The sequence below is a fragment of the Ictalurus furcatus genome, chromosome 7 (genome assembly GCF_023375685.1).
Source record: "Ictalurus furcatus strain D&B chromosome 7, Billie_1.0, whole genome shotgun sequence".
In the NCBI taxonomy this organism is placed as follows: domain Eukaryota; kingdom Metazoa; phylum Chordata; class Actinopteri; order Siluriformes; family Ictaluridae; genus Ictalurus; species Ictalurus furcatus.
In genome coordinates this window covers 25274349-25301575 of record NC_071261.1, presented here as the reverse complement: position 1 = coordinate 25301575, position 27227 = coordinate 25274349, and the positions used below count along the sequence as shown (strand labels likewise).

The following is a 27227-nucleotide window of genomic DNA, read 5'->3' as shown; positions in this document are numbered from 1 at the left end:
TAAGATCCATAAGAATCACACATTCCTGCATCTTTACTTTCTCTAGCTCTTCTTTGTTTAAATCAACTACTTAATATAAACACTGTACATTCAACTATGTTTGGATTGGATGGCTGTGATGGAGAGGAAGTGGTGATGTCTGTGATTAAGTGAAGTCAGGCAGCAGTAAACCAGTCCAGACTGGATAAGGCTCTGATGTGTAAAGTATTATGGATATCAGTGAATCAGTTACCTCAACCACAGTGTGCCCTAGAATAAACCAAGCACATTGAAGAAAGAAAAAAAAAACTCCCTCAGGAATAGACATGGAATAATATTTGTTCTATGAAGATTGAAGCTAGAACTAAAATGAATTGTGATGATTTTAAGTAGTCAATGAAAACATAATTAACACAAACACAGAAGAACAATTTAACAGATTTCATCCTCTGTACTGTTTTATATGTATGATCCCTTTGAGCATTATACTCAGAAAACAGATGTTTCACTCACAACACAGAAATGTCTGCTTCATTCACTTCGATTCACATGTACTGATGAATGCAGGAAAACTGCTTGTATTACATATTTTTCCATAAAGCATCACTGTGAGTAGGAAAAAATGACATTTATGTTGGTATATGTAACATGCAGGTACAGGAGTGAAGCGCCAGGCGCAAAGTGTTTAATGGTTCGTATTGGATACTCCACAGCTTGGGACAGAACACAGTCACTAAGAACTAGAGAACTAAAGTAACTAGAGAACTAAAGTAACTAGAAAACTAAAGTAACTAGAGAACCTTAAGTGATAAACAGTTTAGCAGTGTGATAAATACCCATGTTGTATGTCATCAACCAAACAGGGACACAAAGAGATTATAAATATACACACTCACTAGAAACAAGTGATTCCATTTAACAACCTTAGCAACAGAGTAAGAAGAACAGGAAGCAATGACCATAAAAGGACAATGAAATTAACGATGTACATAGTACGGATCAGTGGAGACAGAATTGGAGTGGAGGTGAATCTGAAAGTGTCTGCGAAACTGATGTCTGTGGTTAAATTGAACACTTAATGAGCCAAAAGTCTCACTTGTTATTTTGTTCATTAATCTTCAGTAACCTCATTATCCTGATCAGGATCACACTGGATAGGTTGCTTATCCTGGGAACACTTGGCAAGAGGCAAGGATGGGACTTTCAGTCCACTGAACTGTGAGACAGCATGCTACCTACTGTGCCACTCATGTGCAAGTAAGAGTGATTACCATTCAAAGACTGGAAAAGTATTTTGCTTGAAAACTCATTTATGATGAAATTCTACTGGCAAGTGTTGATCTGTCAACACATTAAAAATACATTACAATCACAGGTAATGTGAATATAAAACTACAATTTAGATCATAGGACAAAACAGGACCGAAAGAGAGAAAGAGAAAGGAAATAGAGAAAGCTTTACCAAAGCTGTTCTTGTATATTTTTATAGACTTTTTTGCAACATTGTAATAAGTAATAAGTAATATTAATAAATAAGTAAATAGTAATAGTAATAAGTAAAGAGTAATAAGTAATTTTGGGTAATCTCAACTTCCTGAATTTGAGAATTTTATCTTCAGTGAACGGAGACAAGACCAATCAGACAGGGTTTACAGGAAAAAACCTGCAAATACTCATGTCTTATTGGGTGACTGCTCTCAATTCTGCAAAACGCTAGTCAGTTAGTGTAAGGGGAAAATTAATATATGCTTTTTTTTCTTTCTTTCTTTCTTTCTTTTTTTTTTTTTTTTTTTACCAGTAAAAGGGTTTAAACTGAAACACTAACATCCTCTCATGCTGAGCAGGAAAACAAGGTGTGTACATGTCTAGATGAGTGAACAGGATGTGAGCAGAGCACAAGGACAGCTAACGTACTCAACATGGCACTGTAGCAGCTAAACCCATACAACGATAGCTTAGTTGTGACTCCCCGTGGCAAGCGACACCAAACTAGCCTAGTCTTGTGTCAGATTGCCAAAAAGTTCTGTATTTTAATCGTTCTGGTAGTCCCACAAACAGTAATAACACCCAGAATAAGCTTTATGATAAATCCAACTTTTTGTCTGATCATGTCATAAAATTATTACGCATTAGCAATTAGCCCTAACGTGCAAGAAAAACAATGAACGGAAACAGTCTACTTAGGTGTATTTTTAAAAGTTTTTTGATGGAGAGGAATCTGTGCTCATCCTGAATCATTAACAGTCCAGCTAATGCCCCTACACACAACTATATTGATAACACATATTCCCATTTTCTTCTCTGTGAAAATATATTCCCATCTCTGAAAAAATAAATAATACAGATTTAGAGTTTGATTTACAAATACCCTTGAGTGTGGAGTTCTACAAAAGTGCATGCCCTGGATAAACATTTATAGAGGCCCAAATTTAGCTATGGCTTCCATTATAACTTAATGTGACCTCCTTTGCCTCAGAGACACAGTGAAAAACAACCCCAGAGGAGCAGAGAAAATGGCCTCCTGACACACAGCTAAGACACATACTGTAATAAAGTCTTGTTATTACAGCTGTGCATTAATAGTTCTCAGCACTTGGGGAGCTCTGCATGGCACCCTGTGGTGCTTTACCTGGACTAGCACACCCGATTCATCTCAACATTTCAGTATCAAGACCTTGTGGTGTGAGGCAGCCATAGTAGAATTATGCAGTGCAGAGATATTACTATAGTTTTACTATTTCAACTTTTTTTTTTTACTGTCATGGTCAGTCACCTTTAGTATTAACAGAGATATCAAAAATATACAATGCTTCAATCTTATGCTTTCTTGCCTTCTGTATGTGCACTGAAGTACTATACAAAGTACTAAGTACTATACAAATAAAATTTAAATTGACCATAATTATCACACTGGCAGTTTTGTAATAATAATAATAATAACAACAATAATAGCAGTGTAACTGGTGGGAATTTAGTAATCATTTGCAAATATTTCTCCTGAACTTTAGTGTAGTGTGTATCTACTGTATTCTGTATATTAGGGGCGGACGATATGACTTATCACAATTAGCAAAGGCAGTTCCATGATACACAATCTGTATCATGATATAACCAAAACAGTAGTGTTGCATTTTAAAAATATATATATTTCATACAATTTTAAAGATTAAGTAGGAAATGTTAGCATGAAATCAACTCCTTTTGGTCAGTTTTTAATGATTAACATTTGTAGTAAATGTATTCCAGTATTTCAAAACATTTATCATGATTATTTATCAATGTATCATGATATCAATATGATTTTGTCATACTGCTCAGCGCTACTATTTATATAGCATATGTCTGGGTGTACAGAATGGGTTCTTTTCAGACATGAGGGAGTGTTTTTCTTTTCCTTTTTTTTTTTTGTCTGGGACCTTATTTCATCTCACAGTGCTCCTCTTTTTCCCTCCTGAAGTCTAATCATCTCCATTTATTCAATGTTTTACTATCAAGACAGCCTTTTCTGAATACCAAGTAGTCAAACGTCTCTCGGTCTTTCCTCACCATCTTCATTCTTTCTCTCTCTATTCTCTTTCTAACAGTTTCCTTATCTTTTCTCTCAGTATCCTTTACCTTTTTCTGTCTAATCCCAGCTTCCAACAGAGGCAATGTTTTCTGATATTTTCTCTTTTCTGCATCTCGCTGTACCTCCCTTTGCTGTCTTTTTATATTTCTCCTCATCTCCAGCCCAGACATTCCCACCATCTGCTTAGGAATCATCCATTGTTATGATTAGAGGTTTCCCCCACCTATTTTTCTATTTCAGCTCAGCTCTGGTCTCATAGTCCATGATTTGATTTGTCTCCCCCCACACACTTCACACTCTCTCACTTCTCTTTGTTCTCTCATTCTCTGCATCCTCTCATGGATTACCTCTCATGTGCCCAGTTTATTTCATATATTCCTTAATCATTCTCTCTGATCACGTTTTTTTGTTTCCTCTCATGCCACACCCAAGTGCTTCATTGTGTCTATGGCCAGCCTCTCTCTCTCTCTCTCTCTCTCTCTCTGTATCTCACTCTTGTCACTGTGCACTATGTTAGCCCCAAGTGAAATGAGAAATACCCAGGCTCCACTGGCCATGCTGTAAAATATGGCTTCCTCTAAATTGCATTTGGATGCTCAAGCCATAAAAATCTTTCTCGTTTCCGCTCGCTATATCTTCCTTGTCTCTCTATCACCCAATAGGTTATTCTCCATGGACTTTGTCTGCAGCACAAATGGGTCCTTGGCTAGATATTCTGAAAACTCAGGAGTACTGCTAAAAATACAATTCTAACAGACACATACACACATGTCCTAAAAAAGGATGATGCATTTTCTACCCCTGAAATAAGTATTTAATAATGGTTTATTAAACACTGTCAGGGCCTCGGTCAGGGTCCATTTCTCATTGTTTTTCTTATTTCACTCTCTGTAACATGATCTATGCAGTTATATGAAATGTTTACATCTCCTTTGGTTCTGGATGATAAAAAAGAATCAAATTAATTTTCCTGTTTTTTTCATGATGTTTAAATGTGGTGTTATTATTTGTTTTAATGATTTAATGTGCCCCGTAAGGTGTCTAATAACAAAAAGCCTGTAAGTCTCAACTATGCTTCAAACAAAAAAGACATTTTGAAGCAAAAATATGTATTTGGAGCACAAAAAAAAAAGACACGGTGGTTTGTGTTTGTAATGTGCACACAACCCCAAACAGAACTCAGAAACACTGCATATATTCTCTGCAACCTACTCTGTTTACACGCATCCACATCCAACAAGATTGTGTCACTGCAAGAACTGTGCATTCTCCACTGTATCCTAACCTTCTTTATCTTTCATTCTGTTATTTATTTACACTCCATAACTGTGCAGAGACAGAAAGACATTGTAAAATATATTTTTGATTGTATGTATAAAAAAACCCTCTTTTTTTCCCCCTCATTCATTGTTTGAAGTACACTGTGGTCTTTAAACACATTCTTGGAGCTGTGTGAGCTGCATGCTGCAGTGTTCCTCTCTGGTGAATGCTCATGAATATATCATGTGATGGGAACTTTAAGTAAAACAGACTGGGGATAAATTTGGCTGTGTGATAATACGTGTGTTTGTGAGCTGGCACTTATAAAAGTTTCTGTAGTTGTAAAACCTCATCACACATGAAGGGATGATGAGTAGGATTTTAGTTTCTCTTGGTCTGCAGAACACAACGTGCTAACAGGGCCTTAGTTCTCTCAGATAAAGCAACTTGGCTACAGAGTCTAAAGAATGAGAGAGAGAGAGAGAGAGAGAGAGAGAAAGAGAAAGAGAGTTGGCAGGTCATCCAGACAGATTACATCATCCCTTGGTAGCCCTCCCTGTCCCTTTCTATCACTGTTAAAAATCGTAAATTCCTTTGCAGTAAATACAGCAATGTCCATCCATCCATCCATCTTCAACTGCTTACTCCTTTTCAGGGTCACAGGGAACCTGGAGCCTATCCCAGGGAGCATCGGGCACAAGGCGGGGTACACCCTGGTCAGGGTGCCAGTCCATCGCAGGGCACAATCACATACACACTCAAACACCCATTCATACACTATGGACACTTTAGACACGCCAATCAGCCTACCATGCATGTCTTTGGACTGGGGGAGGAAACCGGAGTACCCGGAGGAAACCCCCGCAGCACGGGGAGAACATGCAAACTCCGCACACACAGAGCCGTGGGAATCGAATCCCGACCCAAATACAGCAATGTGTCAAACATTATTATTGTGACATTAATATTTAATAGTAGTCAGTGATTTTTAAGTCAGAACACTTTATTTACTGTTGGATAAGCTTTTCTTCACATTTTTACAGCTTTCAGTAACATATCTGCTCAGAGGAGAAGCTCTGGTCTATGACACACCAGGTTCTATAAACAGGAGAAAACAGACTATGTCGACTACCAATAAGTAACCAATCAGGACAAGGAGGCGTGTCTACTCGCCTGTTGATCATGTTGCCTCTGAATTCAGAAAGCTTCCTCGCTTGCACTAGCATTATACTAATTTCCAGCCTAGGCAGTGCATGGAAGGGTTTTGGCAGCTAAACATTAAACAATGGGTCTGTATGTGTTTAGATTTTCAAAACAATTACGACAACTAACTTCTGACAAAAAATAAAAATACAACAAAAAAACCTGACAATATGTTTACTGTAACAGCTTCATTGTGCTAAGAATGAAATAATTAGGCGGCACAGTGTTTTTCTTTGAACTTGCAACATTTTATATTAAGGTACATTACATTACATTCTGCCATTGTGCTCACTGTAAAGAGAGCTCTCTCTCCAATCAGAAGTGAATACACACACATACACACACTCACATACATACTGTACACTCACACACACTCACACACATATAGACAGAGGGCTCCCATACAAACAGGTGTCTTTAGTTCATGCAGTCCATCATTCATAAAGGTTGGCCTAATTTAGGCTACCTCCACATAGCTGAAATATGAGATATGACCGGCCACTTTAACTTACAAAAACACAGGCAAAATACCCTGAACCAAAATCAATAAATGGAGTACAAAAAAGAGAATAATTCTGTTAAAAGAGAATGAAATTTGATAAAATAAAAGGCCTTTACAAAATATAAGGTTCATCCACATATATTTACATATATATTCAGAGTAACTGTTTTGTGTTTCTTTTTTCACTTTTTTTCCATACATTGATATTGATATTGAGCAGCGAACAGCGATAGAGACATGACAATTGGAACTGCACAATGTGGTGACCAATTAGATATCGTATGAAGTATGAAGAGAAGCATTGTCACAGACTGTCTTTGGAATCATTGATTGGCTGGATACAGTTGGCTCCTCCCCTTTGGAGGAAGCCCCATCTTAATTACATAACCAACAGACGACATCGCTCATAATAAGTCCCCTAAACCCCTGAAGTCCCACTTCAATTCCTTAGCGTTCTGACAGTTCTTGAGCATGTCATGTGTCATGAGCTAGTCTTCGGCCAGCGCATGCCACTTGGCAATCTGTCGCCGTGGATGATCACAGATCTCACGCCAATGCTCGCCAGCAGTGCCCGGGGAGGACGTGCCCAGGAGGAGGCGGCCGATGACAGGTGTGCGTGCCGTCCTATCAGAATCCAGAAGCAGAAGCTCCACGCTGGTGTCCCGCAATCCCTCCTCTGAAGGCACGTCGAAGACGAAGAGCTCGTTGAAGACAGGATTTGGTGTGCACTTTTTTACATGAGTCTTCTTCTTGCAGACACGTTTCTTGCCCTGGTACAGATTCACTTTCACGTAGGGGTCTAGAAAGATACAAAGGGTAAGAGAATAAAAGAAAGTGAGGCATGGTTGGATTTTACAGGGCAGAGATCGATAGCTGGGTCGATGGAGAGGAAATACTGAGTGCTGTTGAGAAGCACTGCTTGCTATGACAATAGCTTTTTGAGCTATTTTGGTCTAAAGCATGAGCAGGAGTACAAAGATTTACTCAATATACAAATGCAGTCTGGATTTGAGATACACAGAACATGTCAAATGTGATAGTATATAATTAATAAGCTTCTACATTTAGCTCATTTGCTCTTCAGATTTTGGAACATCTAGATAATCAATATGGGTTTCAGTATGCTTTGTATCATAAAGCTCTCTCTAATGAGAATACTGATGATAATTATAGATTTTTTTCTATTTCTGAAATACTCTAAGTTCCTTCTGTTTGATTTCAGATATGTTTCTATCATTTACCAATGAAAATTAAAATATTGTATACTATTAGACACTGCTGTAATGAAACGAAGTAGTCTTGATAACTGGCCATACAGTCATGTGCTGACAAAACGTCTTTGATTTCTCTCTGAATACCTCTTCTATAATCCTTCTCATTTACTCACCTGAGGGTCCGTTGTGGTCCGTCTTGGGCAGGTGGCGAGCCTTAAGAACCACCACAGTGAGGGTGCTGGTAGTCGATTGATAACATAGTGACAGTAGCAGCTCTCCCCTTCCTGCACTCCTCTACAGAGAAAAGAAGTGGAAAGAAAAACGACACATTCATATTCAATCCACAACACTATTCCAGACATATTTCCCTTATTCGCTCTGGATTTGCACAACTCAGCACAACTCCTGGCACCTAAATCTACAACTGTTCCAGACACAACGTGACCCAGCATCTCACTGAGTTTTCTTTACATGGCCTATCCAATACAATAAATGCTGGCTCTATTCAACGCATACAAAGTGTGAATCTGATTACATATTACCATGGCAACCAACAGCAGGGGTTCGTTTGCTGCTGTGGCAATGATTCAGGATGTGTCTCGACCTCTGTGTGTGCTTACAGTCAAACAGAGTGGTTACCCCTGACCGCTTTGAGCTGTTTTCATCTGTGGAGGATAACGACTTCTCCTACCGCTCCAAGTTCATTATCCATGCATGATGCTGAAATCATGTTGTTGAAATCATGACATGTCTCTGGCAGTGCCAATTGTTTTGTGTTTTGACAAAGTGTTACAGGCATCACTGTGTGAGTCAGCCAGACATGGAAATCAGCATGATCTAAATCAGTAGCCAACTGGGCGGTAGGACAGTCCATCAGTTCATAAATCATCCAGCAGTGAAAAGAAAATCATTCATCTTTCCCCCTGGAAAGAAACTTTTGTGTAGTTTCATAGATTGTTTGTCTATTGAGAAGAGATAAAGGTGCACTACTGAGCTAACATTACTAAATAAACCACAATCATATTTTGAATGAATGTTTAAAAATCCACAACATCTAGACTTTGAGTATGTTATAGATTATTCATTCCAACTGTATTCATAAAGATTCTTGCAAATAAGTCAAGGGTCACCCTTTAATATATGACACATAGTTTGTTCTATTAGACTTATGATGAAATATTTAGAGCTTGTGCTTCAGTGGTTAATCTTTGCCTCAATATAGAGGACATAGAGGATAGATAGAGGATAGAGGATATAGAGGATAGATAGAGGATAGAGGATATAGAGGATCTTTATTGATCCTCCCACACAGGCTTAGAGTATTAAGTGTCTTTAGGCTCATGTTATTTAGGCTTAATATTGAGCTATTATAATGGTGCATTATTGAATAGCAGAAATGGGAGATCAGATAGACACCCATTCACCTTTGCCATCCATATCAGGCACCATCACAGACGCGCACACTATCAAATCACTCTCGTTCATTTAGAAATGAGATTATTGTATAGATGTACTTATTGTTTTACCATCAGTAATAAGATATTAGACAACTTTTTACAAGCTGATACAAATTTACAAAGATTAAAGAACATTTATGTTTAGTTATTAAGTACTGTGTGTTTTTCAATAATAAAAAACCTGTTGTAATTTATAAAAACTGTTTATAATAATTAGGCCTTACCCTCACATTCCTCTTGATGATGTCACGGCTCATTAGGACCCTCCCCTCGGCGAGGTCAACATCAGCCAATGGAACGAGCGTTTCTCCAATGACCTCATCACGAGAAAACCGGTCAAAGCTCAGTACCATGAAGTGCAAAGCCAGCTGAGGGACACGAGCATATGGAATGCCGTAAAAGCTGAAGGTCTCATCAAATGCCGGATCTAGGGTCTTCCTGAGCACCCGCGTCTTCACCTTGTGCTTCTTCTCAGGGAGCAGAGTGAGCTTGATGTAAGGGTCAGAGGTCAGGGACTGCTCATCAGTGGCAGACAGGCCATGTGCCTCCTTGATATGCACAACAAAGGCCTTCTTCTCAAAGTTGTACTCGAGCGAGAAGGAGAGTGTGCCTACGCCACCATCCTTGTCCTGGGCCTTGTCCACAGCTGGTGTAGGCGTCTGGCTGGAGACATTGCTCTCTGAGGTTTCCTCCTCCTGTTTGAAGCCAGGGTGTGGGGAAGGGATGTCCAAATCTGGGGAGCTTTGCACTTTGGGATGGGCAACAGGTGGTACAAATGTGAAGTTCCCATTCAGGTCTCGTTTTTCCAGGTCGAGGTGAAGTGCTGGGCGCCCGCTGGTGGGACTTGGGCTTGCCTTTCCCTGTGCTGGGTCTGGTGTCTTCTCTCCAGCAAATTTTTTCTTGTCATTTAAGCTCTCGGGGTAGATGTCCACACCCTTGAGCATGTGGACAAATTTGTATGGTGGGGTCTTGGCGCTGCTCTTGTTTGTCTTGCGCTGACAGCAAATCCAGGTGAAGGCAGAAACACTGAAGACAAGACCAAAGACGCTGACTACGGCCACGCTCATTGGGACCTCTGCTGGGGGAGACAAGACAGCAAACACACACATTAATGTCAGCTAGTTTATCTTAATAAACTCCTGCCGGCATAAATCAGTATGGTTTACAAGCATGTTTAATGAAATTACCCACTTTCATTAAAATTGAATGAATTTCTTCCCACTTTTATGCAGTCAGTATAGTCTGCTTTGTGTCCAATTGAATCCAAAACATTTACATGATGTGAAAAAGACTAGATTTAGGACTGTATGAACGTTTTTAATATATCTTTACAAGGAAGTAAAAAAGATTAATATTATTATTATATGCAAGACATCAAACTTACCATGACCTGATTAATGTAGGCCAGAATTGACCAAAAAATAATGTCTCTGTATTGACTAAATGAAGTCAGACTTGCTCAGTAATGGACCTATGTTGGTGCTCACTTGAAATTGATTACACCTTCTATTTCTCTCTTTTATAATATACGGCACATTTAGAACAAACTGTTATGTTGCATCAAAGTCAGCAGATAAATAGAGACACCGTGACTGACGTAGTTGAGCATGACTCAGAAAAACCATAACACTCTGAGAATAACAATCGATTCATACCTAGGCAAAAACCTCTCAAGAGATTTATACTGTTTGTATATTATAGACTGTGCATGACTAAAGTCCACTCTGGTGATCATACTGTAATGTGGGGATCCTCAGCATTAATTACACATAGGCGAGTCGATAATAATAGTGGTCTGGAAATTTCCTACTGCATGGTGGGTGTCTCTCCCAGTGGAATTTCACCTCCACTCACACACACACACACACACACACACACACACACACACACAGAGTATTCTTGAAAATCTAAATGTTCCTATGCAAGTGAGGACATATGTACCGTACCAAAATATAAAAATGTACCACCCAACACCTCCAGCTCCATCCCCACCCCCACACGCGTATATACACACACACACACACACACACACACACACACACACACACACACACACACGCAAATATACATCCAAATTCACGTATTTTACATCGCAATTAGGTACGCTCCAACCATTACGTCATTATCTACTTATAGCCGTCTCGCGCTTCACAGAAACGCAGCGTTTTCATCGGCACATCACAATCACGCACATGAACAGCGCCCCACACCCTGTAATTAACTTACAGTTACACATCATTCGGAAACAAAAAAAACTATCTCTGATTTCCCAGTTTACGCTTCAGATTTACTTAACATCTATAATGAACACATGTATATCTGTTCTTTTTGAGTCTGCCTTTAGGGTACTCACCGACATGCCCTTGTTCCGCGCTTACAGGAGCCATTGTGTGCGCTGTTCGAGGTGCTGAAACGGCCGGTTAAATCTCTAACACGGCCAGCTCGAGAGCAGCTGTGCTTAAAATTCTTCTTTTCCCCACAAAAAAAAAAACACTTCTGATATTTTTCTCTTTCGCTAGCTACAGGTTTTGTAGAAGCCGCCCTGTGGAGATGCTCACCGAGCTGAGACTGAGGAACGATACACACACTCTCTCTCTCTCTGTCTCTCTCTCTCTCTCTCTCAGTGTGCGTGTGTGTGTCTCAGCTGAATTGGGCTCTGACGCAGTTCTGACGAACACTAGTACTGAAATCACCTCCTTCTGCACAACAAGGCCAGTCAATCATTAAGATTGCACAAGGTTTCAAAGGTGTGTGTGTGTGTGTGTGTGTGTGTATATATATATATATGTCTGAGTCCGAGTGAAGAGGACACAGGAATTATTGCACACTTACTTTTTGGATGAAATGATGCTATTATGTATTATTATGCCATGTGATCATTCCACTCTTCACACTCTTGCACTCTTTACAATCTGTAAAATTACAGATTGCAAAATCAGCATACACGATGGTCATTTTCAATGACAACAGTCTGCAGTACAATTCTAACATCAACTGTTCAAAGAATGTTACTGTTTAAAACAAGAAATATTAACTTTTCATTTTTTATGTTGCACAATTTCTAGGTCCCTATTTAAATGTCAGCAAATTTTTAACCTAATAAGTTAAACTTTGCACAAAATTTGTGTTAAATTTTCCACGGATCTTATCTCTTCAATCAAAGCATGTGTTAAGACAACACTCCGATGGATTTGATCTAACATGGATCATCAGTTTTTACACAAACGTGTGGGGTCCATGCCAACTTGAGTGCACACTGTCATTAAAGCAAAACAGGGAAAGTACTCAAGTAGAAAATCCAGATTCAGTTTAATCAAACAGTCTTAACATCAGCACATCCATCCTCCTGAATACCACTATGATTATCAGATGCTCTGGTGGTGGGTTATGAGCACTCTCCACCAACATGGGTCTCAAGCTTAGAGAATTAAACACACCCACTGAAAGCATCTGTCTCTGTATGTGAAACAGCTATAGGCTACTAGGCTTGCCTGAGCACTGCACTTCACTGTGCTGTTGCACTGCCACAAAAAACTCATGCATTTGGCCCATGTGTGCTGCCATCTCCTGTACTCTGTGTGCCAGCATGGCAAAGGCACTTGCTTTTCTTGAGTATGACTGATTAGAGTTTTTTTCTGCCTGCTTCTGTTCCTAGTCACTAACCCCTTTTTAATAACTAATCCTTTGTTTTTCATTGATATGATCGAACAATTTTATAAAGTATTTTTTTGGAGCTGCAATATTAATAAAATTGTTAAACAACTAGCTACAGGGTACGTTTATTTAATTAAACAACTTTGTTTCCAAACAAGATCAGTTATTTTGCAGATGCTATAATATTAGCACATGTCATAACACAAATGTGGAGCAAACACAAAAATCAGATTAACAATACAGAAGAAAGAATTATGCACAGCGGTGTTTTGTATGTTCTTCCAGTGTCTGTGTGGGTTTCCTCCAGGGAAGTGGTGAACTAGTCATGCATGTCCAGAATCCAGCACAGTTGATCTAATGCACAGCTGATGAAAGTTTAAAACTGCATTAGGAATGCAAAAAGAATGGGAACTTCCATCCATCCATCTATCTATTTTCTATACGACTTATCCTATAGGCACACGGGGAACCTGGAGCCTATCCCGGGGGGCATCGTGGACAAGGTGGGGTACACCCTGGACGGGGTGCCAATCCATCACAGGACACAATCACACACCCATTCATACACTATGGACACTTTGGACATGCCAAACAGCCTACTATGCATGTCTTTGGACTGGGGGAGGAAACCGGAGCACCAGGAGGAAACCCCCTGGGAGAACACAGGGAGAACAGGCAAACTCCACACACACAGGGCAGTGGCAGGAATCTAACCTCCAACCCTGGAGGTGTGAGGCGAACGTGCTAACCACGATGCCACCGTTAATGATTTAATGGGAGCTGTAAATCAATAAATATTTTCATATAAATTTTGGAATTATCATTATATTGTAGTTAAATATGAAAGCAGAGTGGAGAAAATTCAATGCACTTACGAAATTTCACAATGTATTGTAATAGGTTATTATTCAAATGTACCATAGAAGGTTAGAAATACCTAGAGTAAGCCCATTTGTAGGGTGTTAATATTTCATCAACGTGAACAGTATGCATGTATCAGTGCATTTAAAAGCCAAGACCTGGTCATAATGGACTAACTTAGTATATAGACATTCAGTTTCAAGATTAGGCTAAAGAACACTTTAGTAGTAATAGAATTTATATTAGTTAGGATTAAATTCTTCTTCTTCTTCTTCTTCTTCTTCTTCTTTCTCCTCCTCCTCCTCCTATTATTATTACGGATATTATTATTGAAATGGATCATATTTAAAAAGTAGCCTACACATTAAAACATACTTATTTTGCCTTCCTTAACAAAATAACGTTCTGGTTGTAATAAAATCTATTTAAATAAATGTAAAAATGAGCATGCTTTGCATATAAGGTGAATTCAGATATACTGGGACAGTTTTTGCATTTTCATATTGTAAACTTGCCTGCCATTAATAAACAAACTTCCCAACACATGATCCATAGCTGAAATCCACAAGGTGTGGACTACCTACATGTGAAGGAAAAATACCAGGCCTATATCATATTGTGTAGAAACATGACTTGCTTTACCCTTTTGTCAAGACCATTGAATGACATGTTTGGTAATTTGGATCACATGTTTTTATTGTAGGCCTTTAATTTCATCCTCAGTGCATGTTTAAAACCTTATTACAAGTAGCATCTATGAGATCAGTAAAGTAAGTTAAAGGGATTAGAAAAAAACAACAAAAAACAACAGGGTTCAGTAAAGGGATTAGAAAACAACAACAACAAATCATCATAAACATATTCTAATATTGTATAAATACAATAGGCTAAGTATATATTAATACATATTAAAATGTTGACCTGAGTAACATTCTGTAATTTCTTACAGCAATAACAACAATAACCAGGTTTAGAAAATCTATAAATAAATAAATAGATATATTAATTTGGAAAATACTTTTCCAAATTAATATATTTTATTTATTTATTTGTTTGTTTGTTTGTTTGTTTATAAAATATATATAAAGAAAAATAAACATCTATGCTATTTATCCTACCTCAAGGTTTTTCTGCTCAACTTTCTATTGATGCCACGCCCTCTTATAATGGTGTCAGATGAATTAAGTCCAGTAGTTCCGCTGCAAGGACAGAGTAGCATAGGTTTTGACTTTGTCTTAAGTCATCAGGCAACAAAATAAATGCTGCTAAATTTAACTGTCCCAGTTAATCTGAATTTATTTTAATATTATAAAAAGGATGGAAATCTCATATCGCCTGTTCAGTGCACGCATCCTCGGGATATGACGGTCGGATTTCGCCCCCTAGTGGCAGCCGTGTTGTATTTACATTTTATTCTCCACTGGACATAAGAGTGGAATCCTGCAAGCAACCAAAGTGTAATCAATATGGCACCCTGAACTGGTAATTGTATTGGGACCACTTCCTCTTAGTCACGTCAATATGCACATTTATTCTGTCTTTTCTGACATGTTTCTGTGTGTATTTTCACATTTTTCTTCATATGCCATTAAAAACAAACGATCATTACATGTTAAACTCTTTAGGTGCTGTACAAATAGGCCCAAATTTTCTAACCTACTATTTGCTCTGTCATTATTTACCACAAACAACCATGAGAAAACAGATGAAGATACATATATAATTGGTTTTTGAAAGTATCTGTTCTTACCCAAACGTCTCATTTGTCAAAAAAATCATTTTTGGAAAATAACTTGCCACAGTAGCTTGTGAGCTGTATAAACATAGTATGCAAAAGTAAATTGTAATTAGAAAGTATTTCTAATTATTTCTATCTGTTTCTAAAACAATGAGTAGGTAGAGCATTATTTAAATGATTTAAGTGATTAAATTGAAATCATTTAAATCGAGTCGAGTAATGTGAGCATTTACGTTTATTCCTCAAATGTCTGGGGAATGTTGAAAGTCACACTTCACTGAGGCTTAATTTTCTGTTCATATGACTAATCAAAGCAACAGTGATACTTGTTTTATGATTAGCGTAGTTAATAAACAAACAAACAAAAAAATAACGAAAATAAAAAGTTCTTTAACCTGGTCAGGTGGATCTGGAGAGGTGGGAATGCATCCTAGATAGTGTATACTGTACACAATACTGTATAATGTGATAACAATAATTATCACAGAAAAGCACCTCATGTCTCCTTGTAATAAGCTTTACTCTGTGAGTGTGTGTGTGTGTGTGTGTGTGTGTGTTTTGCAATTAAATACAACCCCAATTCTGAAAAAGTTGGGACATGCAAAAAAAATGCAAAAAACAAACAAAAAGAGTCATTTACAAATTCAATTCACCCTGTATTATATTGAAAACACATTATTAACACTTTATTTGATGCTTTACTTTGTGAATTTAATTTTTTTTTAAAAATACATATATTCACTCAGGGTGCACGGTGGCTTAGTGGTTAGCACGTTCACCTCACACGTCCGGGGTTTGAGTCCCACCGGGGCCATGTCCAAAGTCCTACATGGTAGGCTGATTGGCGTGTCTAAAGTGTCCGTAGTGAATGGGTGTGAGAGTGTGTATGTGATTGTGCCCTGCGATGGACTGGCACCCTCTCCAGGGTGTACCCCGCCTTGTTCCCGATGCTCCCTGGGATAGGCTCCAGGAAAGAAGTAAGTGGTAGAAGAAGGATGGATGGATATATTCACTCATTTCAAATCTGATGACTGCAAAACACTCCAAAAAAGTTGGGACAGTTGACTGTTTACCACTGTGTATCATCACCTTTTCTTTTAATAACACTTATTAAGTGTTTGGGCACTGAAGACAAGTTGGTTAAGATTAGCAAGTGGAATTTTTCCCCATTCAACAATTATGCATTTCTCCAGCTGCACAACTGTATGGGTCCTTCGTTGTCTTATTTTGGGCTTCATAATGCACCACACATTCTCAATAGGAGAGAGGTCAGGACTGCAGGCAGGCCATGCTAGCACCCTCACTGCTCTGCTTGATCATGCTCAGGGTGGAAAATACTCGAGTAATAGTACTTTGTTACAATACTTAATTGAACGCTGTTACTACTGTATACTTAAGTATTACTTTTCCATATTACAGTTCAATTGAGTATTATTGAATATTATTGAATATTATTGAATATTATTATTGAATATTTGTACTCCTACTTAATTACATTTCCAAGAAAAAAAAAAAACACTTTTAACTGCTTACAATTTTATTTACACCTTGTCACAAATCTCAAAGGTCTCTTCCCTCATCCTGTCAACGACTAGTATATGCTATATATAAGTTCAATGGGCTCTGTTAAGGATCCATTCATTTCAGCTTAGCATCTAATCATTTAATTTTAGCATCCAAACATTTTCAATAGTATAGAAAAAAATATCTAGAATCGTGCCAATATATGTTGAACTTGAGGATCAGCGACTCTGGCCCTATTTCACTAAAATGTTCCAATATGCTGCTGTAACCAAGACTTAACTAAAATGGGGCAGCCTCTTTGCCTCCCTAGAAGGCATGAACTCAATCTAATATAAAAAAAAAAAGCATGTTGAGGTAAGGTTAGCTAAATTGCTAACATTAACTGGCTATTTTTAACTAAATTAAACTAAGCCTGTTTCCTTTGCTAATGCCTGCTTAGGCTACCATACATTTCAGCAGCTAACATATAACTTGCTGGGCAGCAAGTCAAATTCTAGCAAATGATAAATACTGCAAACTTACAGAGTCATCTTATACAATTATGTGCTTCCAGGTTTATTGAAAAAGTTTGGGGAAGACCCACAAATTGGTATGATCAGTTGGCCACATACTTTTGGTCATGTGTATTTTTTTCCCCGCAAAATTACTATATTGCCTTTCATGACAGTTATATATGTATATATTTATTTAAATGCTTTTAAATCAAATTTCCCCATCTGATTGTCTGTCTTAAATAGGAGACTGGGCACAGAGACGGACCTGTTAATGATTGGCAGAGTGACGGTCATGTGATAGCAACTGTGTACTTGCAACTGGGGGAATTCAAAGTATTTTTGTTCAAACGAAATAAAATAATATAATAATATGATGCAAATAATGTAATTATTACAGTGTAATTACAAAGTACATTGAGTGTCTTTTGGCTATCAGAGAAAAGCTTCATTCATTGAAAATGGCATAAACCTTTTCACAAATTGCTCTTGTAAGTGATACACTATGACTATGACATGGTAAGAATAGTGTGATTATAATTGAATATAATACATTATGAATTGTGAATTGTCTGTGCAATTTTTGCGCAGATTTATACTACCAATTTATACAGACCTCACTATGATGATACATGGAACCACCTCCTTCTCAACTCGGTTCACTAGGAAGTGAACACATGCCATCGCCCTTTTGAAATGAAAGCGAAAAGCAGTTAGCTCCCATCGAGAAGAAACTCTTCTTTTTATAATAAATAATAAAACTGTTTAACTGCAGGATATTCACTGACTCTGAAATATAAATTAAGAAAATTCTCACTCCCTGAAAAGAGGCAAGAAAAATAAAGGTATGTACTTCAGTGAATGTTTTATAGTTTAGAGGTTTTGTCAGTGTGTGATTTATCAGGATAAACTGGGTTAGTGACCAATGAGACAGCAAAGCTGAAAAACAGGGTCAAAGGTTCCTTTATTTTATTAACTGCTCAAAAGTGGAGTGTTGAACTGATTCCAGCATGAACACTTAAATACAAGTTAAAATACAATTATACTTTATGCTTAATGACTAAATTTGTCCAAATGTGTGAGCTTAACTGAATTACCTGGATGAAAGCTGTAAGTGTGTGTGTGTTAGAAGTACAGAGGTGTGCACTGGGTGAAACATAAACGCATATACAAACATATCAGGAAGTGCGAAAGCTGTGAGAATGATCAGTGAAATTCTGTGTTTATTACAATCTAATGAAGATGAAGAATGTTTACGTGTGTTTTATATCACAGTCTAAATGCTTCCAGTGTCACTGCTTATGTTTAACACTGCAGACAGGCATGCTGAGTCAAACAGACTAATCAGTATCACCTCATACTGTTACATGTGTGAACTGAATGATGTGATTTCTTACTGAAAAGATTAAAAAAATAAAAAGGTACAGGAGACAGTAAATGGCTGAATCTTCATCAACATCAAAAGCCAGAGGAAGGAGGAGCAGCATAGATGGACCACCTTCATGTAAGCTAAAGTTTATGCATGAGTTTTTGTGTATTTATTATTATAAATAAATAATACATTACTACAACATTGTTAAATTCTTGATTCTGATTGGTCAGAAGGTGTTGATTATATTGTCTATAATGGCATGGCTCTAGAGCTGGCTTCAGGTTAGGTCACAGGATTATATTAATGCACTAGGTACTTAGTTGCTGTTTCTATATTAATAACTAATTCATAAGGGCTTGTGCATTAGGATTTGCTACATCATTTAATGATTATCATAATTATGATATTTTGACTGACAATTAATTGTTATACAAACAATTGCAATTATTGATTAACTTGTCATTTCGGTTGACTTTATGCCACTCATATCTTAAGAATAACACATAATGCTCAACCGTCTTTGGAAGAACAGCCATTTATTCATATTGATCATGTAACTATACAGAGAATCACGGGATTTTTTACAGAAGTCCTAAAAGTAGACAAATAGATCTCAATTAAACAAGTGAAAAAAAGACAATATTATACTTGGTCATTTTTTATTGAGGAAATAATCCGATATTAAATATCTGTGAGTAGCAAAAGTATGTGAAACTCTAGGACTAGCAGTTATTTTGGTCACACCAGATCCTGAAAGCAAAGTTTAACATACTTTTGTAACTCACAGATATGTAATATTGGATAATTGTTATCAATAAATAAATATTATAAACCAAGTATAATATTTTTGTCGCATTTGTTAAATTTATCTACTTTAAGGACTTTACTATTTAATAATAGTGTGTAATTCCACAAAACATGACTAGATTATTGATAAAAGCCTTTAATCAAGTAAAATAATTGATATATGATGGCATGAATGAATCTTGTTTGTGTTTGCCAATATTTTCAACTTGACCAAATAAAATTAAATGGAAACATATGATTATGGAATGTAATGGTTAATTCTGATCAGGTTAATTTAATAATTATGACCGACTTAATTTAATGTAACCTAACAAGATTTGTAAAAATATAACAAAGAAAGTCTGAGACTGCACTGAAAATCTGGGACTCTGAAAGTTTTAGAATTTTGAAAAATGTAAAACAAAGAAAGCAAATGTTCACTATCTTGAATATTTAACATTCTGCAGTATTTCTAAGCCACTAGTGAAATTTTAGCTAATTTTTATATTGAACATGTTAACTTTGTACAAAAGGTCACATTTTCCTTGAGCTTAAACCCTTTAATTGAAGCACGTGTTTCGATAAGTCTCAGATGGATTTGCTGTAATATGGATCAGCTTTTACACAAACCTGCTGAGTCCATGCCATCTCCAGTGTGCTCTTTATAAGTAAACACTGAATATCATGTAATTATTTGAAACAAGAAACAAGAAAGAGGTAATTATTGATGAAGGATTACAGGTTTATAGCTGCTGTAACATGAGTGATTGCAGGGACTTACATTTGTGCATGTGTTCCACATCATTTTATGTAACTACATAATTGTTTTTCCATCAAACCTAGTTTCTTGTGACTCCAGTAGTCTCCTGTCTGAAGAGCAGCTGCAGTGTTCGGTCTGTCTGGATGTGTTCACTGATCCAGTCACCACTCCATGTGGACACAACTTCTGCAAGAGCTGCCTTACACAGTGCTGGGAGAAGAATCAACACTGTCACTGTCCATTATGTAAAGAGAAATTCACCAAGAGACCTGAACTGAAGATTAATATAACACTCAGAGAGGTTGCAGATCACTTCAAGAAGAAAAGTGGTCAAGACAAACCTGAGGTTCTTTGCGATGGCTGCATTGGAGAGAAGCTGAAGGCCCTGAAATCCTGTCTGGATTGTTGTGCAAGTTTGTGTGAAACTCATCTAGAGTTTCATAATAATATGCCCAAACTTAAGACACACAAACTAATAAATGCTGTGGAGAACCTGGAGGACTACATATGCCAGAAACATGAGAGAGCTCTGGAGCTGTTCTGTAGAAATGATCAGACGTGTGTATGTCAGTTATGTGCTGAGAGAGACCACAAGAATCACAACACTGTTCCTATAGAGGTGGAGAGCAGAGAGAGGAAGGTAAACACTGATTAACATTAGCTTTGGACATTCATTTTATACTGTAGATGCAAACTAATTAATCTAGTGGTAGTTCAAATTCCATTAATAACCACTGTCTTTTACCCTCTACTATTCAGTTACATTCCCCTCCGAAAGGCCAATTCTATTTTTTGCTGAAGACATTTGAGTTTGAGATCAAAAGATGAATATTGTGAAAATTTTGATGAAATTTTTGATGAAAATTTTGACAAATAAAATTTCAGCTTTCATTTCCTGATATTTACATCTAGATGTGTTAAACAACTTAATACATGGCACCTTCTATTTAAACCCCTCCAAGTGATCAGTAATATTGGAACATGTGACTGACAGTTATTTCTTGTTGCCCAGGTGTGCCCTGTTAAATTGATTGTTTTAATAGGTCTAAATATCTACACTTGGTTTGAGACCTGGGTTTCACCTCTGCAACTGCACTTGTTGTTAAAAAAGGAAAAATCATCATGGCCAGAAAGCTGTCTTTGAGAGAAATGCAAACCACTTTGAAGCTGAGAAAAGAGCTAAAACTGATCAGACCCATTACACAAGCATTGTTAGTGACATCATTAACAATTGCCACAGGACAGGGAAGTAGGTATCACAAGCCACCATTTGAAGAAGACTTCAAGACCAGATATATAAAGGTCATACCACTCATCAGCAGTAAGAATTAGAAAGACAGATTCGAATTCACAAGGAATTACAAAGATAAGCCACAAAAGTTCTGGAACCAAAATTAACCTGTACAAAAGTATGGAAAAGGCAAAGTGTTGAGAAAGAAAGGCTCTGCTCATGATCCAAAACATACAAGCTTATCTGTGAAACATGGTGGAGGTACAGTAGTGTCATAGTTTGGGCTTGTATGGCTGCTTCTGGAAGAGGTTCACTAATCTTTATTGATGATATAACTCATGATGGTATCAGCAGAATGAATATAGAAGTCTACAGAAACATTTGCCAATTTACAGATAAATCCATTCAACTTGGAGGAACTTCTTCATGTAGCAAGGCAATGATCCAAAACACACTGCCAACACAACAAAGGACTTCATCAGGGGGGAAAAGTGGAAGGTTTTAGACTGGCCAAGTAAATCACCAGATCTTATCCCAAATGAGCAGCATTTCACCTCCTGGAGATGAGACTGAAGGGAGAAATCCCCCAAAACAAACAACAACTGAAAGAGGTTGAAGTAAAAGCATCACAAAAGAAGAATGCAACAGTTTGGTAACATCAATGGATATGCAACCAAATATTAAGTACTGTTTACTTTAATCTACTTCAAGACTATCTGTACCTATGCTTTTGCTTACCAAAAATTGGGTAGTCTGCCACCAAAGGTGCCATGCTATAAGCTCTTTAACACATCTAGCTGTACATTTAAGAAAATGAAAGATGAAATTCTGATCTATAATCTCATCTCATATTCGTCTTTTGATATAAAACCCAACTGTCTTCAGTGTATTGCTAAAAGAAAAGAATTGACCTTGCTGTTCCCATACTTTCAGAGGGACGATAATGATTTGTATTCAGCTTCAGCTGTGAAAAAAAGATGTTAGTAAATCTTCCTAAAAACAACTCTTTTTTAAAAAATAAAAAATAGTTGTTACAGCACACATGGCAGAAAAATATTGAGAATTTGCGTTTTAATTAAACTATTTGTCTTCTGCTCTGTCCTCAGACTCAGCTGGGGAAAACACAGACAGATGTGCAGCAGATGATTCAGGACCGACTGAAGAAGATCCAAGAGATCAAACACTCAGTAGAGCTCAGTAAAGTGTGTACAACATGACATGAGTTTATAGCTGCTACATTCAGTAGCTTTCTTTTTATCTTGTAGACATGAAATTTAAAACAATTGTTTCACTATTCAGTTTTATCTGATGGAAGTGAAAATGTGTTCCTCCTTTAGAGAAGCACAGAGAAAGAGAAAGCAGACAGTGTTGAAGTCTTCACTGCTCTGATTCGCTCCATTGAGAGAAGTCAGGCTGAGCTGCTGGAGGTGATGGAGGAGAAGCAGAAAGCAGCAGAGAGGCAGGCTGAAGGACTCATTAAAGAGCTGGAGCAGGAAATCACTGTGCTAAAGAGGAGAGACACTGAGCTGGAGCAGCTCTCACACACTGAGGAGCATCTCCACCTCCTACAGGTCAGTGTTCCTCTCTCTGCTCACTGGCAATGCAGAACATCACAGAACAACACTCACCATGCTGAGCGATTTCTCCTCTCTCCTGCTCTACTGTAGATTTACTCCTCCATGTGCAGCCCTCCACACACCAAGAACTGGACTGAGATCAGTATTAACACTGATCTGAGTGGGGACACTGTGAGGACAGCTCTGTCTCAGCTTCAGAAGACTCTGAATGAGAAACTCACTAAAACACTGGATGACAGGTTCAAGGAAACAGGTGAGAAATTTTTAGATTTAACATTTTCTTTCAGACATAAGTCTAAAATGTGTTGCATAAAAATGAAAGTGATGTTTTGTTGTGATTAGTTTCCACAGAATTGAAGAGGATTCAGCAGTATGCAGGTACAGTGAGGTTTCTGATTTCCTCTCATATTAAAATGTACATATCAGCATTACACCACTGCATCATCAGACTGATTTTCATCTGTAGATTTCTCCAGCTAAAAGGAAGTCTTAAAGTGTCTCTCATTATCCTCCTCACTATAGCTCCCTATTACTGCCATGCACTAAAGCCCTTAAACCCTTTTCTACTTTAGAAAGACTTCTTCTTACATTTCAGTCATGCAGGAAACATGTATGTAGAATGTTTTAGAGTTTTTAAAATTCTAAAACACACACAAAAAAACTATTCAATATTCAAGATGTTACACAATTTCTAGGTCCCTGTTTAAATGTAAGCAAATTTGTGATATTGACTGCTAGGGCCAAACTTTCGACACAAATAAAAAAAATATAAAATAAATTAATTAAATTAAAAAATAAAATATAATAAAATGTTGTGATAAAAAAATCCAAAATTAATCAAAATTATTTAGTATTTTAACAATTTCAAAGTAGACACCCTTTTTGCCTAGAATTTCCAGAAATGTATTCTTGGCATTTTTCAGCCGATTTCTTGAGGAATCCCCCTGAGATTCTTTTTAAACAGTATTAAAGGAGCTCGCACCTTTGCTGGTGCTCCAAGTCATCCATTTAAAAATATATAGGCCTATATATATATATTTTTTAAATAAAATGTTTCAGTGCAAATGAGGGGGGGGGGGTATTTTAGTTATCAAACACTGTCTGACAATGAGTCTCCGGAGGTGCACTCCTAAACGCGCGCACACACACACCCCTTATACCCTGAATGCAAGCATTAGTTTAAATTCACTGATATGGTGGCAGGCCAAAACGATTTGTTAAAAGCATGAACATTTGAATAATTATTAGTGAAATTAGGCTACATTTAGCTGACAGGACACGGGCTGAATGGAGATGCATGGTGGCCCATTCGGAGATAGTTTATAACATCGCAATGCGTTAGCGTCGGTAACAAATAACTGGCTATCGCAAACATTACATGGAGCATAACGTTAGCTGGTTTCACGGCTACAATGCCAGCTGCCTCAAACAAACATAATATAGAATTCAGTTGCTTCGCTTTCAGTTGCTTCGCCAAATTCCAGGTGTTTCCTCGCTTTGTTTGAATGAACGATAGCGTCGGTTTCACAACAGAAACTGATACTAGCTTTTCTCTCAACAAGTTGGGGCGGAGCTAAACTTGTTAAGCTAAGCTAAACTTCTGTAGTTTTTCCCGTGTGCTTGTAGGCGTTCCTCTTCTTCTTCACCACTTGTGGACCGACTAAAACATTTGCTCGTATTTGCTGCCCCATCAGAAGACTCGCAACCTCGGTACTTTCGGTTCTTTCGTTACAAACGGTACTAATGCTACTGCAGAAAAACAAGTACCGTCACGTTTTAAGAATGTTGGTACCGACTTGGTACCGAAGTATCGGTTCTCGTGACATCCCTAATAGATACTCACATCTCACTCTGTGTGTTTCTCTCAGTGGATGTGACTCTGGATCCTGATACAGCTCATCCCAATCTCATCCTGTCTGCTGATGGAAAACAAGTGACAGAAGGGAACAAACAGCAAACACTCCTTGATACACCAGAGAGGTTTAATAAGTATCTTATAGTTCTGGGAAAGCAGAGTTTCTCCTCAGGGAGATTTTATTATGAGGTGCAGGTCAGCGGGAAAACTGCGTGGGAACTTGGAGTGGCCAAAGAATCTGTTAACAGAAAGGGAGACATTGCACTGACTCCTCAGAATGGATTGTGGACTGTGTTTCTGAGAAATGAGAATCAGTATGTAGCTGGTGATCACTATGTCCCCCTCACACTGAGAGAGAAGGTGGAGAAGGTGGGGGTGTTTGTGGATTATGAGGAGGGTCTGGTCTCTTTTTATGATGTGAAGGCCGGCTGTCATATCTACTCTTTCACTGGTCAGTCTTTCACTGAGAAACTCTATCCTTACTTCAGTCCTGGTTTAAATGAAGGAGGTAAAAATTCAGCACCACTGATCATCAATCCTGTGGTTAAGACTGAATGAATTTTCACCTCAAAAATTTTATCACCTATTAAATGATGAGAATAAAAATAAATATTTTACTTTTTTTTGGTGAATTTTAGAAATAGGCCTACATGTTCCCACTTAAAGTGCTGTACAGTTTATTTTAAATACCTGGGATTTAGTAACAGCAATGGAATCAAACAGAAACTCCACTTCCCAGAACACATTACGGCCTACAATCACTCCACCAACATGTTCATGGTCACCCGAGTTCTAATCGCACACACCTGTTCCCTATCACACCCACACCTACATAAACTGTCCAATAGACTTTGGACCTTCCAATAGACTGGAAGTTCAATAGACTATGGACTTTCAACCCATTGTGCAGTAATGCTCAATGTGCCGTAACCTGACTTACCATGCTTTGTAAATTTTAGCTTGCTGTTCTTTTTGATCTTGACTTGTTGCCTAGTTTTTGGATTTTGGATTTGCCCACTTTGTACTGTTTATATATCACCTGACATTCTGCCTGCTCTTGGTTATGGTTATTTTTGCTTCACATTTTGGAACTATTTGCCAGTGTCTTTTAATAAAAACACTAACCTACACTTTCATCTAAGCAAATAATTTTAATCCTACATTCTGTTTTTCACACATTATTATTGTTGAACCTTTGATTTGTCATTACAAATCAAATATCAATAAAATTCATTAACAGTTCACACAGATTTAGACTGTAGAATTTAATGATCAATTAAAAATAAGAGCATCCCCAGGGGTCTGTGTAGATCAGTCACACAAAAAATGTGTTTCTCCCCAAAATCTTTGTTGTTTTTAGTAATCAAACAAAAATACAACCAAAAGTTTCGAATCACTTAGAAATTGTTTTTGATAGAAAACCAATATTTTTTAATTTAAACAACATTAGAATGATTAAAAATAAATTAAAATGACTATTATATAGTCATGTGAAAAAATATGTAGATCCCATGGAAATTGTTGGATTTTTTGTTTTTGTTTTACATATTTGGACAAACAAACATTTGATCCTGCACATTTGTGCCTATTAATAATGTTGATACACTCTATCAAATGACACTTAAAATTGACATTTTGTAGTAATTTTCGCAATTTAAATTCACAAAAAAACAACAACAGATCAGTCACATGGACAAAGTAAGTACACCCCTACATTTATCCCACCTTCAAATCCATAAAATTAGAATCAGGTGTTCAAAATTGGGTGCCAATGATTAGAGTCTGCTTAGGGAGTACAGGTGGAACCTGTCTTATTTATACCTCTCATATCTAGTGCCTGGTGTTCCCTTTGTTATTGAGGTGTGTGGTGTCATCATGCCAAGATGTAGAGTTCTGTAAAGCCTTCAGAATAAGGCTGTGGATGCCTAAGACTCTAACAAAGGATTTAAAAAAGATCTCTGAATTATTCAAAAAACATCATTCCACTCTAAGGAAAAATTGCAGATCTGAAAGGTGCAGCTTTCAAACAACTGCCAATTTATTCAGGACTGGCCGTCCCAGCAAATTCAGCCCAACAGCAGACCATCTGATGCAAAAAGAAGTCTCCAAGAACCCCAAAAGTTTATCACAAGATCTGCTAGTAAGTTTTGCAACTGTTGGTGTCAAAATGAATGCTTCTACAATCAGAAAGAAAT

The 27227-nt window shown here is 37.5% G+C and overlaps 2 protein-coding genes across 3 annotated transcripts; one reads left to right on the top strand and one right to left on the bottom strand.

The window, feature by feature from the left end:
* Window positions 1-5781: 5781 nt before the first annotated feature.
* On the bottom strand, window positions 5782-11932 carry syt4 (synaptotagmin IV). 2 transcript variants are annotated; one of them, XM_053629472.1, is made up of 4 exons: window positions 11537-11932; window positions 9408-10261; window positions 7900-8020; window positions 5782-7311 (listed from the first exon to the last, which is right to left on the bottom strand). In XM_053629472.1, the coding sequence occupies exons 1-4, from the start codon at window positions 11568-11570 to the stop codon at window positions 7001-7003; spliced, it is 1320 nt and encodes a 439-aa protein (XP_053485447.1). In that variant the 5' UTR covers window positions 11571-11932; the 3' UTR covers window positions 5782-7000. The 2 variants fall into 2 exon arrangements, with proteins under 2 accessions (XP_053485447.1, XP_053485448.1); XM_053629473.1 differs by having other exon boundaries at window positions 9408-10258.
* A 6242-nt stretch (window positions 11933-18174) lies between these two features.
* Window positions 18175-26208, top strand: LOC128610250 (E3 ubiquitin-protein ligase TRIM21-like). The gene is made up of 8 exons (XM_053629448.1): window positions 18175-18296; window positions 18856-18955; window positions 20453-21009; window positions 22707-22802; window positions 22938-23171; window positions 23268-23430; window positions 23520-23555; window positions 25046-26208. The coding sequence occupies exons 2-8, from the start codon at window positions 18889-18891 to the stop codon at window positions 25588-25590; spliced, it is 1698 nt and encodes a 565-aa protein (XP_053485423.1). The 5' UTR covers window positions 18175-18296; window positions 18856-18888; the 3' UTR covers window positions 25591-26208.
* The last annotated feature ends 1019 nt before the right edge of the window (window positions 26209-27227 follow it).